The sequence below is a fragment of the Polyodon spathula genome, chromosome 25 (genome assembly GCF_017654505.1).
Source record: "Polyodon spathula isolate WHYD16114869_AA chromosome 25, ASM1765450v1, whole genome shotgun sequence".
Classification (NCBI taxonomy): Eukaryota; Metazoa; Chordata; class Actinopteri; order Acipenseriformes; family Polyodontidae; genus Polyodon; species Polyodon spathula.
The window spans coordinates 585,946-601,576 of NC_054558.1; the positions used below are offsets into that span (position 1 = coordinate 585,946).

Below are 15,631 nucleotides of genomic sequence, written 5' to 3' on the forward strand. Positions count from 1 at the left end.
AAATGCAGGAGAGTCAAGCAGTTATATGGGTTTCGTTTGCAGTGCTTTGCATGGAGATGGTACTTACAGGGTGTGGAGCGCTGGCAAGTACTGGAAAGCTGATCCTCCGACAAACTGGATGGGGTTCTCATAAAAATGTCTGCAAAGACAAAGAGGTAATCTCAGACCAGCATGCTGCAGCTCTCACTGGTGCACGTGGAGGTCTTAATCCGCTTAATGAGATGAAGCACTTAGCTCTGGCTGGTTAATGTGGCAGTAAATGCCTCTCTCAGTCTATGGATATTTGTAATGAACACTACAGATCATATACTCTTGCACAGTGCAGGATATGCTATGATATTTAACCCTGTCACACCCTGTTTTTTTAGCAATTGCCAGACTGTGTTAGACTCTGATTTGAACTGTCAAACCATGAGGCTTTAGAACATGACCTTGAGAAACGTCCATTCTCACACAATCAGTGATTATGAACATATCATGGTCAGCAATGGCACCATGGCTTGCTTCCTGGCTAGGGTGCTTCCCATAGCTGAAAGCTGTGTTATGAACTCCACCTCACACACCCACACACACTCACATGGTCTGCAGGAGTGGATTGCCCACAAACGCCCTCTCAGGAATGGCTTTGATGTTGTTGTTATGAAACCCCCTGTGGAGAAACACAGGAACACCATGAGCCCCGTCCGCTCAGTGCAGACTCCAAGCTCCGGTACGACAACACAGTGCATATCACAAGAGCCTGTTTACTGCTCGTCTCGGCAGTGTCTGCATGATAACAAGAGCATGCTGTATAATGCAAGTGTTTAATGTACATTTCCAAGACAGCTGAAGCCCTCCAATGGGACACAGTGCTGTTTGTTGTATGTATATATTTCAGCTGTGTATTTGTTTTGGTTCCACATCATTTTAAATGCACAATGCTTGATGAATGTTCAACGTCTCTGCTAGAAACCCTCGTGTCAAATCTAGGGAAACAAAACTGGCCCCAAAAGTCCATTGCTGCCCAAACGAACCCAACGCCCTCTAGAGGAAGGTAGTCTCTGCACTCACAGCTCCTGAAGCTTGGCCAGGGTTCTGATGGACTCTGGAAACTCCTGAAGATCATTGTAGTTCAGATCTCTGCAAGGAATCACAACACACGCACACACAGGTGAACTCTCAGAGAGCACAAAAACACTGAGGCATTTTAAACAGAGAGGGGATTGCTCATGAATCTCTATACCAATTAGATGACTTTATATGCAGGGTGATTTATAACACAACACATGAAAAATATGTTATCACAGAGCCCTTGACTTTGCAGCTATGAAATGTGTGGCACAATGCAATGTACAATCTGAGCATTGGCAGTGCCGCTATACCCTTGTGATATGCACTCAGGGCACAGTAAGAACGCATTATGAGCAGCGTTTTAGTGAAGCATTGTGCCACATGTTAAAGCAGCTTTCTGTGGCTTTCTGAAGAGCTCTTCATCTGTCATACTGCTTTTGTTTTGAGGAGGGAGGGGCGGGGTGTATTACACAAGCCCATGTTTTCTAAGCAGGCACTTTTTAATTGCTTTATAACAAAACTGGTAGGTCAGGACATTAATCTGAAACAAAGCATGTGTTTATATAAGAAAGAGCGTTTGTCAAGACTGGGGATCAGATGCTGGCGAGCTCTGGGGGATTATGTCATGTTTTTATAAAGCTTAATTGTTTTGTTCTGTAAAATCGGACAATTCCGCCTCCCTCTTTAATTTCCCGCCCCAAATGAAAGGGATCAACACTCGTTGTCGCACTGAGCAGATTGCTGTAAATAAGATGAATGACAAGCAGAACAAAAAAAACCAACAGTCCTTAGTTTCGCAGCAGGCCTCCCACGTAAGGCCCTGCCCAGTCGTCAGGATGGCTCCTCAGTAGACTATCAAAACACACTGCTGAATGCACCTCATTATCTGCATAATTATAAGCCCTATCCTGCAATGATAAGTGTAAGCTTTCAAAACAGTGTAAATGTTTATATCTTCAAGAAGAGGATTGTGGCAGCTGGCAACCCCTCTTTGAAATGAGGCAGAAAAGCAGAGGGGGCCTGTCTTGGCAGGAAGCCGTGCTGTTTAAACACCTGTTTGATAAGTCTTCCTCTCTAGTAAAGTCTTGTTCTCCCTGTTTCATCCCAGCCACGGGGATCCCGGGGGGGGTGGGTGGGATGGGCTAGCGGAGCAGTGGCAGCGGGTGAGGGTCCAAGCAAGGGCATCCCGTGCCCCCTGATTGAATTATCTGCAGTGGCACCACCATGGCAACACACAGTAGTCCTGAATTTCAAGACAAAGATAGCACTCTCCTTTTCCATTTATTGACGAGACAATAAAGTAATAGACGTTGTTAATCTGTAGCAGAGCACATGTTCCATTCAGCTTCACGGAAACTGAAACCACAGTGGCTGTTCACATTTCAACAGGCATGAACCTATACAAACTGCTATTCCATTGCAGAAGCACACGAGGATCCTCGTCTAATGATCTACTCTTGTGTCAGCTGTATTTAGATCAGTTTTAAGCAATTAAATGGATCTCTTTCTATTAAGCAGTGTTGTGTTTCCCTGTGGAAACGTTCTGCCAAATACTTCCTACCGATGCTGAAAAGCTTTTGGTTGAGAGAAATAATAATAAAAAAAGAAGAGCCATTTCAGAATAATAATTAAAAAAACACCTGTAAATAATAAAGTGGCAGCCACACGCTCAGGGATCGTTCCGCTCCCTATTGAAGCTCTCAGTTTGCTCTGAACATGAATCAGTCCCTGCCCTGGTGTTTGGAAATGTTCCTTTGATTCAGCGGTGCAGATTAATGCTTTCATTTCCTGCTCCAACATCATTGTTTGAATAGCAGCGTTGTGATGAACTGCTGCCTTCCAGCCACTTGGCCCGGACTTCTATCAGAGCCCAATCCCAAGAAATCTGAAGGTAAACCAGTTTGATCCCACTGCCCCAGGGAAGAGCTCCCTGCCAGATTCTCAACTTCGTAAACTGCCTTCTAGCAAAGACTAGCGTTACCAAACGAGGAGGGGCGTGCGCTACCATAGCAGCACCGCAGTGCCGTGTAATATCTGATATATACCATCACGGGTGCGCTAATAATATTATATCGAAGATCGTTATCTATATATATAGATAATTAATATATATATATATATTATATATATATATATATATATATATATATACACACACACACGCACACACACACACACACACACACACACACACACACACACACACAAAGTGATGATTAACCCAACGTGGCAGATCTTTCGCTAACACTGGCTCTTATTTCTATAAGGACACTTTGGATGGCCTGGTCGAATATTGATGGCAGGAGCTAGAAGTGAAGAGCAGGTCCTGAACTCCAATGAAGCCCTTACACAGGCTTCTCAGAAAACAGGAGACAGGGTTTGAGTCATTGCAAGCTGAAGCACGCAGTATGATTGAGAGCAGCATGAGAAGGGTAAGAGGGCAGTAAAAGAAATCTGGAAATGAAATCTGAAGCAACATAAACTTAGCAGACCGCAGGAAACTGTTCATTGAGAGCTGAAACTCTTTCTGATCAATGTCATTTGAAGTGGCTTCACTGAATTGTGAAAAAGTTTAAAAACAAAACAAGACTAAACGCCTTTTCATGTTGAAACGGTGCGTGATGCTTCCGCGTCAAACAAAGAAACATCATGACTGGAGTCTTTCCTTTCAGAGCAGGGTAGAGATTTTCTGTGTCGGGTTTGAATGGCAAGTCTAATTGTGGTAAATGGATGTCTGCAGTTATTCACCCCGCTGGAAGCTGGATTGAATCCCTGGTTACTTACAGGGTCTCCAGGCTCTGCAGTCCTTCAAAGCAGTTCTGTCCCAGTGACCGGATCCTGTTGTTGTGAAGATGCCTGGAGAAGGAAGACGAAACCAACAGGAATCAGGCAGGCTGGTGCCATGGCAACCGCATCGCAAAGACAGGGCACCTCTAAGGGGGGAGTTCGAAATGAACCAGTGGGGTGGGGTTCTGTACAATATTTCTAGTGTGGTGTTTTTTGCAGTTGCAAACGTGTTGGTTGCACGACCCTTATTCCTATATATATATATATATATATATAAAGTGGAGTTCACATGTGCTGAGTTCACCCTCCTTGCGTAGAACTGAAAGCACTTACAGCACCACGAGGCTGGAGAGGTTGCGGAAGGCTCCGTCAGGGATGTGGCTGATTCGGTTCAGAGCCAGTGTCATGGCCTGCAGGGTGTGCAGGTTATTGAGGGCGCGCACAGGGATCTCAGACAGGGCGTTGTCATCCAGCCACAGGTGCCTCAGCGAGCGCAGCCCTGCGAAAGCCTTCTCGGGCACCTCTGAGATGAGGTTAGCGTCCAGACGCCTGCAGGAGAGACAAAGAGGAGCAGCAGTGTGAGCACAGAGCTCCTGGACAGCAGGTAGCTGCACCAGCATCTTAACCAAGGACCAACCACCTCAGATATTAGAAGCTATTTAATCCTTTTTACAAGCCCCAAAATCTACAGGGTTTTTTTTTTTTTTTTGGTTTGGTAATTTTAATAGGTGCAATGTCCTTTATGAAAAAAAAAGTGCTATTCTCTCTTAACCTGAAATGCAGGAAATGACCCGTGTGCGCTTCACACTGCAGCACAGATCACCCTTTGAGGAGAAAGCAACACTAAAACAAAATGTTGTTGTTCTGAAGAGAGGCAAGAAAATCCATTTTAAAGACTGCTTTTTGTGACTCTTAGTCGGTTCTTGTTGTAACACGCTGCAGCAATCTGTTTGCTTTGATTCTACTCCTAGCACTGAAACCGCTTACTCACAAGACAAGATAAGTAAAGATAGCCTGAACTTGCACGAACAGCAAGACCGAAAGATAAAAAGAGAAATCCCACGAAAGCAGTTTACACACAACTTAATACTAGCCTGCGGCTTCTGAAAGATCACACTTTTTAACAGCATCTGTTGGACAGCATATCAATGTCGAAACACCCTTTCAATAAGATGCAAGGACGGCACTGATTGGTCCCGACAAGCCTGCAAGGTGATTTCATTTCTCGGTAGGGAAACGTGGACGTTCATGGCCTGCAGTGGGCTCCCCTTTGCATATAACTGAGAGGATCGTTGCACTGCCTCCTCACAGTAAGGGTTTAGCCTGGCACTCTTACCCGTTCTGCGCTATGGACTGGTGGACGGGGAGAGGGCTTTAGCCACCAGTGTAGCCACAGGATTGCCCTTTGCATGCATGAAATTCCAGGATGAAAAGTGGGCAGAGAATTGATAGAAAGCACATTCTTCACAAATGCCTCAGTTGTGGTGAGGTTGATTGAAGCTACTTGGCATTGAAATGGCAATAATTATAACAATTAAAGGAGGCTGATTTTGTTCAAAGCGTGTCTTGAAGCAGTCGAGGCTTTCTGAGTGCTCCCTGTCATGACTGCTACCCCTGCTAATTAGATTATGTGTAGGGGTGCCTGTGCTGCCTTGCTGTGGAGGGCGGACTGGCGGCACTCGCATATCTACAGGTGTGCAGCTCTCTGACAGTGTGCCGCTCTCTTACAGGTATGCAGCTCTCTTACAGAGTGCAGCTCTCTGACAGCTCTCTTACAGGTGCAGCTCTCTTACAGCTCTCTTACAGGTATGCAGCTCTCTGACAGAGTGCAGCTCTCTGACAGTGTGCCGCTCTCTTACAGGTATGCAGCTCTCTTACAGGTGTGCAGCTCTCTGACAGTGTGCCGCTCTCTTACAGGTATGCAGCTCTCTTACAGGTGTGCAGCTCTCTGACAGAGTGCCGCTCTCTTACAGGTATGCAGCTCTCTTACAGAGTGCAGCTCTCTGACAGAGTGCAGCTCTCTTACAGTGTAGCTCTGTGCAGCTCTCTTACACATGCAGCTCTCTTACAGAGTGCAGCTCTCTGACAGAGTGCCGCTCTCTTACACGTGCAGCTCTCTTACAGAGTGCAGCTCTCTGACAGAGTGCCGCTCTCTTACAGAGTGTAGCTCTCTGACAGCTCTCTTACAGAGTGCAGCTCTCTTACAGGTATGCAGCTCTCTTACAGAGTGCAGCTCTCTGACAGTGTGCCACTCTCTTACAGTGCAGCTCTCGTGTGTAGCTGTCTGACAGAGTGCAGCTCTCTTACAGGTGTGCAGCTCTCTTACAGGTGTGCAGCTCTCTGGCAGGTGTGCAGCTCTCTTACAGGTGTGCAGCTCTCTTGCAGGTGTTCATTGGGGGTTCAGTAACATTGAGGCAAACTGTCCCCGAACCCGCAGGGATGCAAAGACCACTGTGGTGCTCCAGCCAAGAGTAGAAACTAACAATGCCATTCTAATCATGCCTGCATGGCCTGGGCAGCCACTGGTCTCTGATGAAACAGAGAGTACAGAAGGGTGATCTTTGGAAGAAGGGAGCAGTTTTAAAACAAACAGATAAGCATGGTTAGAGCTTGTTGAACTGTCTGGTTTTTGTACCTGCTCTCCACTTCTGAAGAACTGTAGTAGATAAGTGAGAGAGAGAGTCCTCTCATAAAACCAAGTGTCACTATATTACAAAGATGACATTGCAGAGTCCAAATAAACAGCCAGCCTGACTCTCTCACATCCAGCAAGGTGTGTAAATACCGTATACACAGAGAAGCAGATACAAGCATTTTAAACAAAGACATAACGAGACCTTCAAGAGATAAAGTCCCATTCAATTGCTTTCTTAGCTGGAGGGAAAACTGTTCATCACTTCATGCAATTAAGGGAAGAAATGTTTCTATTTATTCAGTTTTTCATAAGCCTGCACACGGTTTCTCTTTAAGCCATTTCATTCTTATTATCCTTATATCATCAAGTTAATTAGAAGGTACTGCCAATGATGTCAGGAACATACTGTATATATCCCAGTCAAGGACGGCCACCCCAAATCACACATACTGATACACAGCTGGTAATATTGGCAGCGATTGCTGCTGTTCTTCTCAAACACGCCAGCGAAAATATTCCCAGAAGTTGTATTTTATTTTCCTGAGATTAAAATGTCTTTTTATTTTTATTTGAAGTAAAACAAAACAAACCCAATTAAAAGGTATCTAGGTAGTACGGGTTCCCAGATAAATAAAGTGGTAAAGATTTTTAATGCTATTTTAATTTAAAACAAGACGGCTTTGCTTCTCAGGACTGTGTTTCCTAGCAGTATATATGATTGCCTCTGGGAATGACCGGCGTGGAGACTGACGGAATAAGGGTTTCTTTCAGTAATCTATTTCAGGTCACTGGAGAGCTTCTTCCTCTGATGTAGGCCTCCGCCGCTGATGACAGACGCTGGCGTTTCCACAACGAAGATAAATGTTCCCCTCATGTCAACAAGCCAGGGCTTTGATCTGCAGAAGTGCCCCCGAGAGCCTTGGCGTGTGTCTCCTGCCCCGCTGTCTGAGTGATCCATCACGGAGCGAGGGACACGTGGGAGAGTGGCTTGAACATGAATGCTGCAGGACTGGGATATGCAGCCTTTTAAACATAGAGATGTGTAGCCTTTTAAACACAGGGATATGTAGCCTTTTTAACACAGGGATATGCAACCTTTTAAACATAGAGATGTGTAGCCTTTTTAACAAGGGGATATGTAGCCTCATACGCTCATGACGGGCAAGGCAGCAGACCTCGCTGAATCTCACAGGGGGCTGATACGAGACAATCGGCTGACAGATGCTTCTGTCTCCAAGACTGCACACATCACTGTGGGTATACTCGGAATGCGGAGCCACAGTTTGACATTGCGTTTCCCTAGCAACGCAAACCCTGGAAAAACAACAACGTTGTCCTCCGGACCAGGGCAGGGAGAGCGCAGCGAGAGTGCTGTGGGTTTCAGATGCGACTGACCCAGAGGAACCTGTATCCAAGTTAAACAGACAGCATAAGAAGAACAGCAGCTATGAGAAAGAGGTCCACTAAGTACACCTCGGATTAGTTAGCTGATTTGGAGAAAACATTTTGCCATCCTGGAGTTTTGTTGCCTTGGCTGCTTTCAGACGAATACACAAATCAACGAAAACTGTATGTGTGAGCAATGTTCCAATAATCAATCTATTCTGTAATGTTCCAGCAGTGAATCGATTCTAGAATTCACTGTGCTTCCCTGACACAGTGGAGTCCCCTTGTTTTAGTGAACAGTTTCAATAGCTTACATCAAGATCAAGATCCCTCTTGTGCATGAATTTGCACAATCTCCCAAATGCTGCCTGCCGGGAATGAGCAATGCTGCATCCACCACAGCGCTAGGAGGCTTGTGCCATGCAGATGTTTACCTGCCCTGTAGCCAGCGGCTCTCTGCAAGCCCACCCGGGAACAACATCCTTCTACTGGGCTAAAGATGACAGGCATGGCTATTGTAAACCAGGGACAGTAGTTTTATCCTGCTTTCCCAAGCATTGCTGGGATACCTTTACAGTGTCACAATTAGACCATGCTGTTAAAGCTTGATGCGTGTCCCAGGTGTTGACAGGTGACAGGTACCTCCAACGCAAGCCTGTTTAAGTTTCCCTGTCTCATCTCACCACAAACACAGCAAGCAAACCCTCAATAAACAGCATTCCTGCCTGCCTTTTCTCCTCTACAGAAAGCGAGGACATTGTAAATCTTGGCTTTTATTTTTGAATACTGTTTGAAAAGTGAAGTGACCAGTTCACATGGCAGGTCTATACACGTGTCAGATTCGTCATACTGCACGTGCAGACTACTGGTCTCTCCCAGCAACTCATTCCAGGGGGGGTTTAGCACCAGAGAACTAACATCCGATCCCTTTGATAGAAATGTGCTGCAGCAGGAGACAGTAAAGCTGTCGCAAGGGTCGATTTTCACTTTCACTATGATGGTGAGAAATAACATTTGGAAAATCAAGGCTATGCTTCTGATGTCTGTGTTTTTATGTAAGCTTGTTTTGTGGGGTGGGGGTGGGGTCTTGAAAATGAGCACGCTGTGCACGCTTCTGTTACTTTTGGACGACCCCTAAGGCAAATGTAACAAAAGCAATTGAACTGACATTTACAGAACCTGCTCTTTAATGTTGCAAAATAAATCATCTTTCTATCTATCTTTCTTTAGCAGCCAGGTGGGAATACCGACTGAAGGATCAAAGGTGTGGGGCTGGCGAGGGAAACATGCTTGTACAGTGAATGGCATAAAAAAAAAATAAATAAAAAAAAAGATCACAACCGCCCGCCGTTCCTAAAGCATTCACAGAAATGAATGCATTTTATTAAGCTGCCTGAACAGCCTTCCCAGCTCACATCGAAACCTCCGGTCCAAAGCTGAAGGCTTCTTTATTTAACAAAATGCACGTCTACTGCAGTGCTGTGAAGTGATCAGGACTCTGAAATGCAGGCTCACAGTGATCCACCGAGATCCCCCTGTCCTAATGACTGCACTGCTTATGAAACATCGGCATCAATTAAAAAGTAAAGTGCTCGGAGCCGGCAGTGTCGTTTGTTATCTCTCAGCACCATCGTCCTCCACTGCAGATCTGCAGTTAAACCTGCCTGCTAACAACACTCTCGATAAACACTCAGTCTCGTTTACTGACTGTCGATGGCAGATACGTCAAAATGCTGCTTTGTGATCAGTACTCTGGAACCGGAGCAGCAACTAAAATCTCAGGTCTGTGTTATTCCTCAAAATAGATGCAACTAAAAAGATCGGGTATCAGAAAAGCTACTGGTAATAAAAATGACAGCAGGGCCACTAAGACTGGAGCTTGCAGAGAATTGCCTGGTCCTATGGCAGTGCTAACGTACCAGCAGCACTGTGTGCATGTGTTCCCAATCCACTGAGCTGTGATTGCTGCTAATGCTGTGGTTTACTCACGGTTCTGCGCTGCAATAAATCACTATTATAATGGGATGCTGTTTCCAACTCTTCTGCAGGCAACACACAGATATGCAAACATGCAATGACAGGGTGCAATAAAGACTGTCAGGTTACCAGAGAGGAAATCAAAATGATTCATGATCTACACACACAGGTACAGTGTTACATGCACCGAGCGGGCCCGGGTCTTGGTTTTCGCATGTTCTTATTATTCTTATGCTTATCAGACGGGGCTGCTTTGACAGTGTGTGCCCCCTTGTTTTCCCAGCCAGGCTCACAAACCCGATACTGAAATGAAATTAGAATCACTGAATTGCAGAGTGAAGTCACTGCTGTGTAATTACACGGTACAGTATTTAGTGGAGACTGCGCTCAAGTGTAGCAGAAAGGATACTTTACTAAGAGGGAAGCAGCGATGGCACCTCGGGGCACTAGCCAGCTGGCAGTCACTGGAGAAACGGGGAAGCCGTTCTTTCATGTACTGACACACGACAAGTTGTGGCAAACGGCTGGCATCTGCCCAGAGCTCTTAGGAATGTGACAGGTTACCGCACTCTGCACCTACAGTTTGTAAAAGATTACAAGATTATGGAGGGAATGTACAAAGCGTTTTGACTTCAAAGTGACATTAGCACACTGTTTAATGTCACGCAACAAAAAATTCAAAAACAAAACCTAAACCTCACCAGCACTTGAGTTGTTTACTTCAAGCTTTGCCAAATCAGAGGGTGTGTTTCTACTTTAAAAATGAACACATGGACTGGCTTTATGAATCTGCATGCATACTGTTACTATACACTATACTTATAATGGAACTCATTGCATTTGGGAATAGTTTTGCACTCAGGGCCCGTGGGATCACAATGCCTTCAATACTATGACCCAATGGCGTTCCATTGCAGTACCATGATAACAGGTAATCAGGGTTCTTACGCAGTGCTTGCCCTGGCTGTGTTGCCATGGCTGGCCATGCAGTGACCTGCTCGTGGCTCGACAGTATTTCTCTCTGGGACCCATAATAGGGACCCTCTGGTACATTTCCTGTAAGGAAACTGGTCTGGCTCATACACATGCACTGGGAAATAAAAATAAAACCTGAAACATTATTCAGAGTTTGAACACTTGTCATGATGCAACACCTGTTTTATTATCACCCTTTGTGCAGTAAATGTGAAATTGGATCCTCTCCCACTACAAGAAGTCTAATAGAGGAATTAATAGTCCTAACAGACAGAGGAACAAGCCCGCCTTCCTGTCTCAGCATTGTCAGAGGAAGCTGCCAAGACTTACCTCACTGGCAATCCTATCTTTCCACCATATCATTAAGTTTAATATCAGAGTGCTAACTGGGTTACAGTATCAATTCGGTCGGCAATGTGATTCACGACTCGCATTTGCTGTCACAAAGGACACAAAGCATTTGGGAACTGCAGCCCAGTGAGAACAAAGAGGATGAACTGAAGTGCTGAGAGGCTGGTGACTCTGGAGACAGAGACGAATGTTTGCTCGCTGTTTGAAGAACCGGGTGTACAGTAGTTAAGGGGATCAGGTTTTGGGGTTTGTTTAAAACTGCTGTTCTTGCACTGGTAGTTCTCTTCACAGTCCCTAACAGGGTTTTCAAATCCCTTTCCCTCCCCTGAATTTGCTTCAGTGCCTCCTAGCAGTCTTGTCAGTCCCACATTTGTGCGATTCTACCTTGGATCCGAGCAACTTACAAGATTGAGTTGCAAGCTTAAATACGAAGCATTATTACAGGCATAGCAAAGGCAGGAGTTACTCGATTGATTTATCACAAGCCTTTTGAAATAGTTACAAGATGTAATGTTTGTTACACTAACATGCCATTTATATCAGGCAGATAGCAAGCCTACCATCTGGTGCTGTGATTGGTTAATTGCCCTCGAAAGACCCCTTTGATAGTCATCAGGTGTGTCATTCGCAGCAATACCTCTGTCTGCACACACAACACACTGCTGCAGCCAGCTTCCAGTTACTTCTCAGCAACAACAGGAAAGGTAAGTGGGAAAGGCAGAGGCTGGCAGAGCTGTCCCAAGTTACACTTACAGAGACTGGAGGTTTGGCAGGTCCCACAAGGTCTCGCTGGGGAGGTGCTGGAGCTGGTTGTTCTGTAACATTCCGGAAAACTGTTATCAATGGTTCTCAGTACCCACAAATGGGATTTTGTACGGTAAACACCCTAGAAACAGAGTCCAGTCGATATCTTCGGGTGGTAACACACGACACTCACCAATTAAAGTTCACGGGGAGTCTTTAATTGGGAAACTATCAGAAGTACCACGCCATGGTAATCGGTCGTGTTATGGATACAAAGACGTTGTTGTGATGTGACGACGTCTTCCGAAGGTCATGAAGAGTCGTGTGTTGTCGCTTTGCCATTCACCTTTTTTTTCCGGTCTCCCTCTTCTCCAAGTTCCTCCGAAGACACCGGTCTCGAACACACCACAGGGTTCCATTTGTGAATTCTCTCTTACCTCCAAACCGGCGTCCAGGGGTTCGCAGAGCAGGTCGGACCCCCCGCGCGACGACCTGTACGGACCAACAAGGGACCTTGTGTAAGACTTTACCTAGGTGGTGTGCCTGTTCTCCTCTCACTAGCTGAGTCTCGTTACTCGCGGTCTCGGCTCAAGGCTCTCATGACGTTAGCCGTGCCCCGTAGACGTACCTCTGGCGCCGGTTCTTGGGCGCCTCCTGCCACCCGTCCCTTCCCTCGTTCGGTTACTACTGTGAAACTCCGGGTTGTGTTCCGTTCTTTTCTTTTGCCAACACCGGGCTAAAACGGACACCCAGCTGACTGAAACAGTAGCGGTGGATGTTGGCTAGGTCCTTAGTACGGACTAGTCTGTCTCGCGTTCCAGTTCCTAGTCTGAGAAATGAGTCTCCTCGAACCGTCTAAAAGAGTGACACCTTGTCACCCGACGCTCCGGCACGTTCTCCCCAAGTGATAGACGAACCATATCGACCACCAAGGAAGGGACCAAGAGGGCCGCCGCATCCTATACCCCCCCCTTCCCCCCCCCCCCCCCCTTTCCCCAACCAAAAACAACAAAAAATGTCATACCGTCGTATGAGCAAATCAGTGACCTGCCAATTCCGCGCAAAGGGGACACCATCAACAGCAATTTATCTAGTAACTCCCCACAAACAGATGTGGGCACTGTAGTAAGTGAATTAACAAAAATGAAAAATGGGGTGTTTTCCTTTCCAAATCAGACCTTATGAGAAAATCAGGGACCTGCCAATTTAACATCGAATCGTTCTCTCTCTTTCCTTCAGTATATTTATCTCAGGAGAGCTCTGTTTACAGATCTTGTACCAATTGCGTAATCCAACACATTTTTCCAACAATTAACTTTAAACAGAAACAAATTCCAGTAGAGCGTTAATTAAAACAAATGCGTCTGCTAGCTTGGAATGCAAGAAGGCTCGGGTGCCTTGTTTAATGAAACAATTTGGAGACGATCGCTGTTTACACAGGCAGAGGAAACACAATAAACTCCCCTCCAAAACTTCAAACAAATGTGAGGTGTCGTTCTGTCAAGCTTTCTTCGTTTATTTCACAAGGGGGCTACGTGGGTGGCCAGTGATGTCCTAATAACTGAAACTAAAAGAAAAGAGCACTCTCAATAAATCCTGACTCTTTGAACAATACGAGTAATTAGAACTAGAGACGCTGCAGAGACAGGCGACCGAACGGGAGGCTTTCATTACACAGCAGCCCGTTTTATCACTCCCAATCAAGCCCAGCTTCTGGTGGTAATTAATTAATAAAACAAACACCATGGAAAGCCATGGGGGCGCTTTCTGAAGTCTTGACTTCAGATTAGTGGAGCGCAATTATCTTAACAAGAAAGGGCTAAAATCCACTCAGCTCATCAGGGGTGTGAAAAAGAAATGCGGTCAGATTGACGGAAAGCAAAACCTCGGTTTCATAATCCCAAACGACGGTCTTCTTAGTGGTTGATTTGATCATGCTACAGGGTACCCTTCCAGGATAAGCCACAGTCAGTCTTTATTGAAGTGCTTTATAGCAATGGGGTTTAACAGCCTATATGTGGCTGTCCCTGGCTTACAGCTAAAAACAGATGATGAAATGCAGGGGTGGATTCTCTCAGCAGGGGGATCAAATCAACCCTTCTTTATCAGTGCTTCTTATAAAAATTGGAGTGGTAGAATTAGGGACGAAACTTTGCAATGCCTAAAGTAAATTGGCTACAACGTGAGCCTCACTCACACCTGTAAAGCTGACTTGCTTGTAAAGAGTGTGGCGCCAAGGTACTCCCAATCCCTCATTTTCAACCCCCTGGAGAGAAAAGGGCTTTGTTGTGTGTCTCTGAATCACAGATTAGTCATTAAAGAAGGTGAGAGATCCTTTTGTTTTGTTTTGTTCTGCTCTGATCTGGGAACATCCGCCACATGATCAGTAAATGGATAGCTCTTAGGAAGGACTCCCCTGCTGGATGAGCTGACAGCCTGGGTGAGATGAATGGGACAGGGGTAAGTGAGCCCCACAGCCCTGCTTCCCTCAAGGCACAAGCACAGACAGCGCAGATTGTGTGGCTGCACCGCAGCTGTGGACAAACCCTTTGCACCTCCCTATAGAATAAACTCATTGTGCTTCATCAAATGCAACCTGCTGAATAATGTTACGCTAGCATATCTGAAGCATGTCTCGATCCTAAAACTGAAGGTGGTGCAACAAGGCTGTCCACTAGCTGTGGCGCAGAAGGGTGCACCCGGAATACTCACAGCACTTTGAGGTTGTGGAGGCCAGTGAATACCAGGCTGGGGATGTGTCTCAGCTGGTTACCCGACATGCGGCTGCAGAGAAAGAAAAGAGTCGCATTACAGACTGGCCATTCAAAGTGGCTCGTTGCACAGCCAAATAAATGCTATTTTAAATGATCTTTTATACACATGGTATTTCTTGTGTATTAAAACAGATGGTCACACTGTGTTTAGTGGCACTTTACAAACTGTTATATCAAATAGCTTCTTGTTTATTAGTATAAATAGCAAGCTGTTTATGAGCTAATAATAAAACAGGTCATCTAAAGCTGTTCCTCGAATATCAGATCCCTGCATCATTTTAGGATTAACACACATTTACCAGCATGTGTACCTATGTTAGTACACTTGTGTTAACAACGAACCAACAAACTGGCCCTTGAAATAAAGCTGGACCAAAACCACATGGAAACTAAAACCCAGACAGTAGCTTTTTATTGTCGTGTCCTTATCTGAATGCAGAACCGTCGCGTGCTGCCAGTCAGTGTGTCAGCCTAACTGAGCTCAATCGCTGTCTGGACGGACCTGCGTGCACCCCGCACAAACGAGGCTCCCAAAACTAAAAGGTCCTGGAAATGACCTTTCAGGCAAAGACTTCTGCTTTCTCTCAGTCAGCGAGACTCGGGGCTGTTTAATATTAAAGCAGCTGAGCCAGACAGCTTTGTTTTATTAGCTGCGTCATTGGGAGCCAAAATACTGTAAAGTTCAATCATGCATTTTTAATTTATGTCTGCTTGTGAAGAAATAATTACAAAGTAACCAGAGAGGATTGGAAGGGAACATATAATTGCAAATTGGAATATAATGTATTCTTCTATATTTATAGCCATATTTTGAGTCCTTTTTCCAATATCACTGAATGCTTTTAATGCGAATGGCATCTCTGAAATGAAATATGTAAAGGTACATCACCCTGATGTCAGTCAGTTTAAGGCAAGATGGTTAAGACAGCCGATCTGGTAGAGACTTGAAAGA

The 15,631-nt window shown here is 45.4% G+C and overlaps 1 protein-coding gene across 5 annotated transcripts in view; it reads right to left on the bottom strand.

The window, feature by feature from the left end:
* Nucleotides 1-15,631, bottom strand: part of LOC121300367 (leucine-rich repeat-containing G-protein coupled receptor 6-like) — a 51,362-nt gene that overhangs the window by 9,145 nt on the left and 26,586 nt on the right. For all 5 annotated transcript variants that reach the window (XM_041228938.1, XM_041228941.1, XM_041228940.1 and 2 more), the window contains 7 exons: nt 14,618-14,689; nt 11,915-11,986; nt 4,171-4,386; nt 3,835-3,906; nt 1,051-1,119; nt 578-649; nt 68-139 (listed from right to left, as the gene is read on the bottom strand). In XM_041228938.1, the coding sequence (XP_041084872.1) occupies nt 68-139; nt 578-649; nt 1,051-1,119; nt 3,835-3,906; nt 4,171-4,386; nt 11,915-11,986; nt 14,618-14,689 (645 nt within the window). The remainder of the gene's footprint in view (nt 1-67; nt 140-577; nt 650-1,050; nt 1,120-3,834; nt 3,907-4,170; nt 4,387-11,914; nt 11,987-14,617; nt 14,690-15,631) is intronic.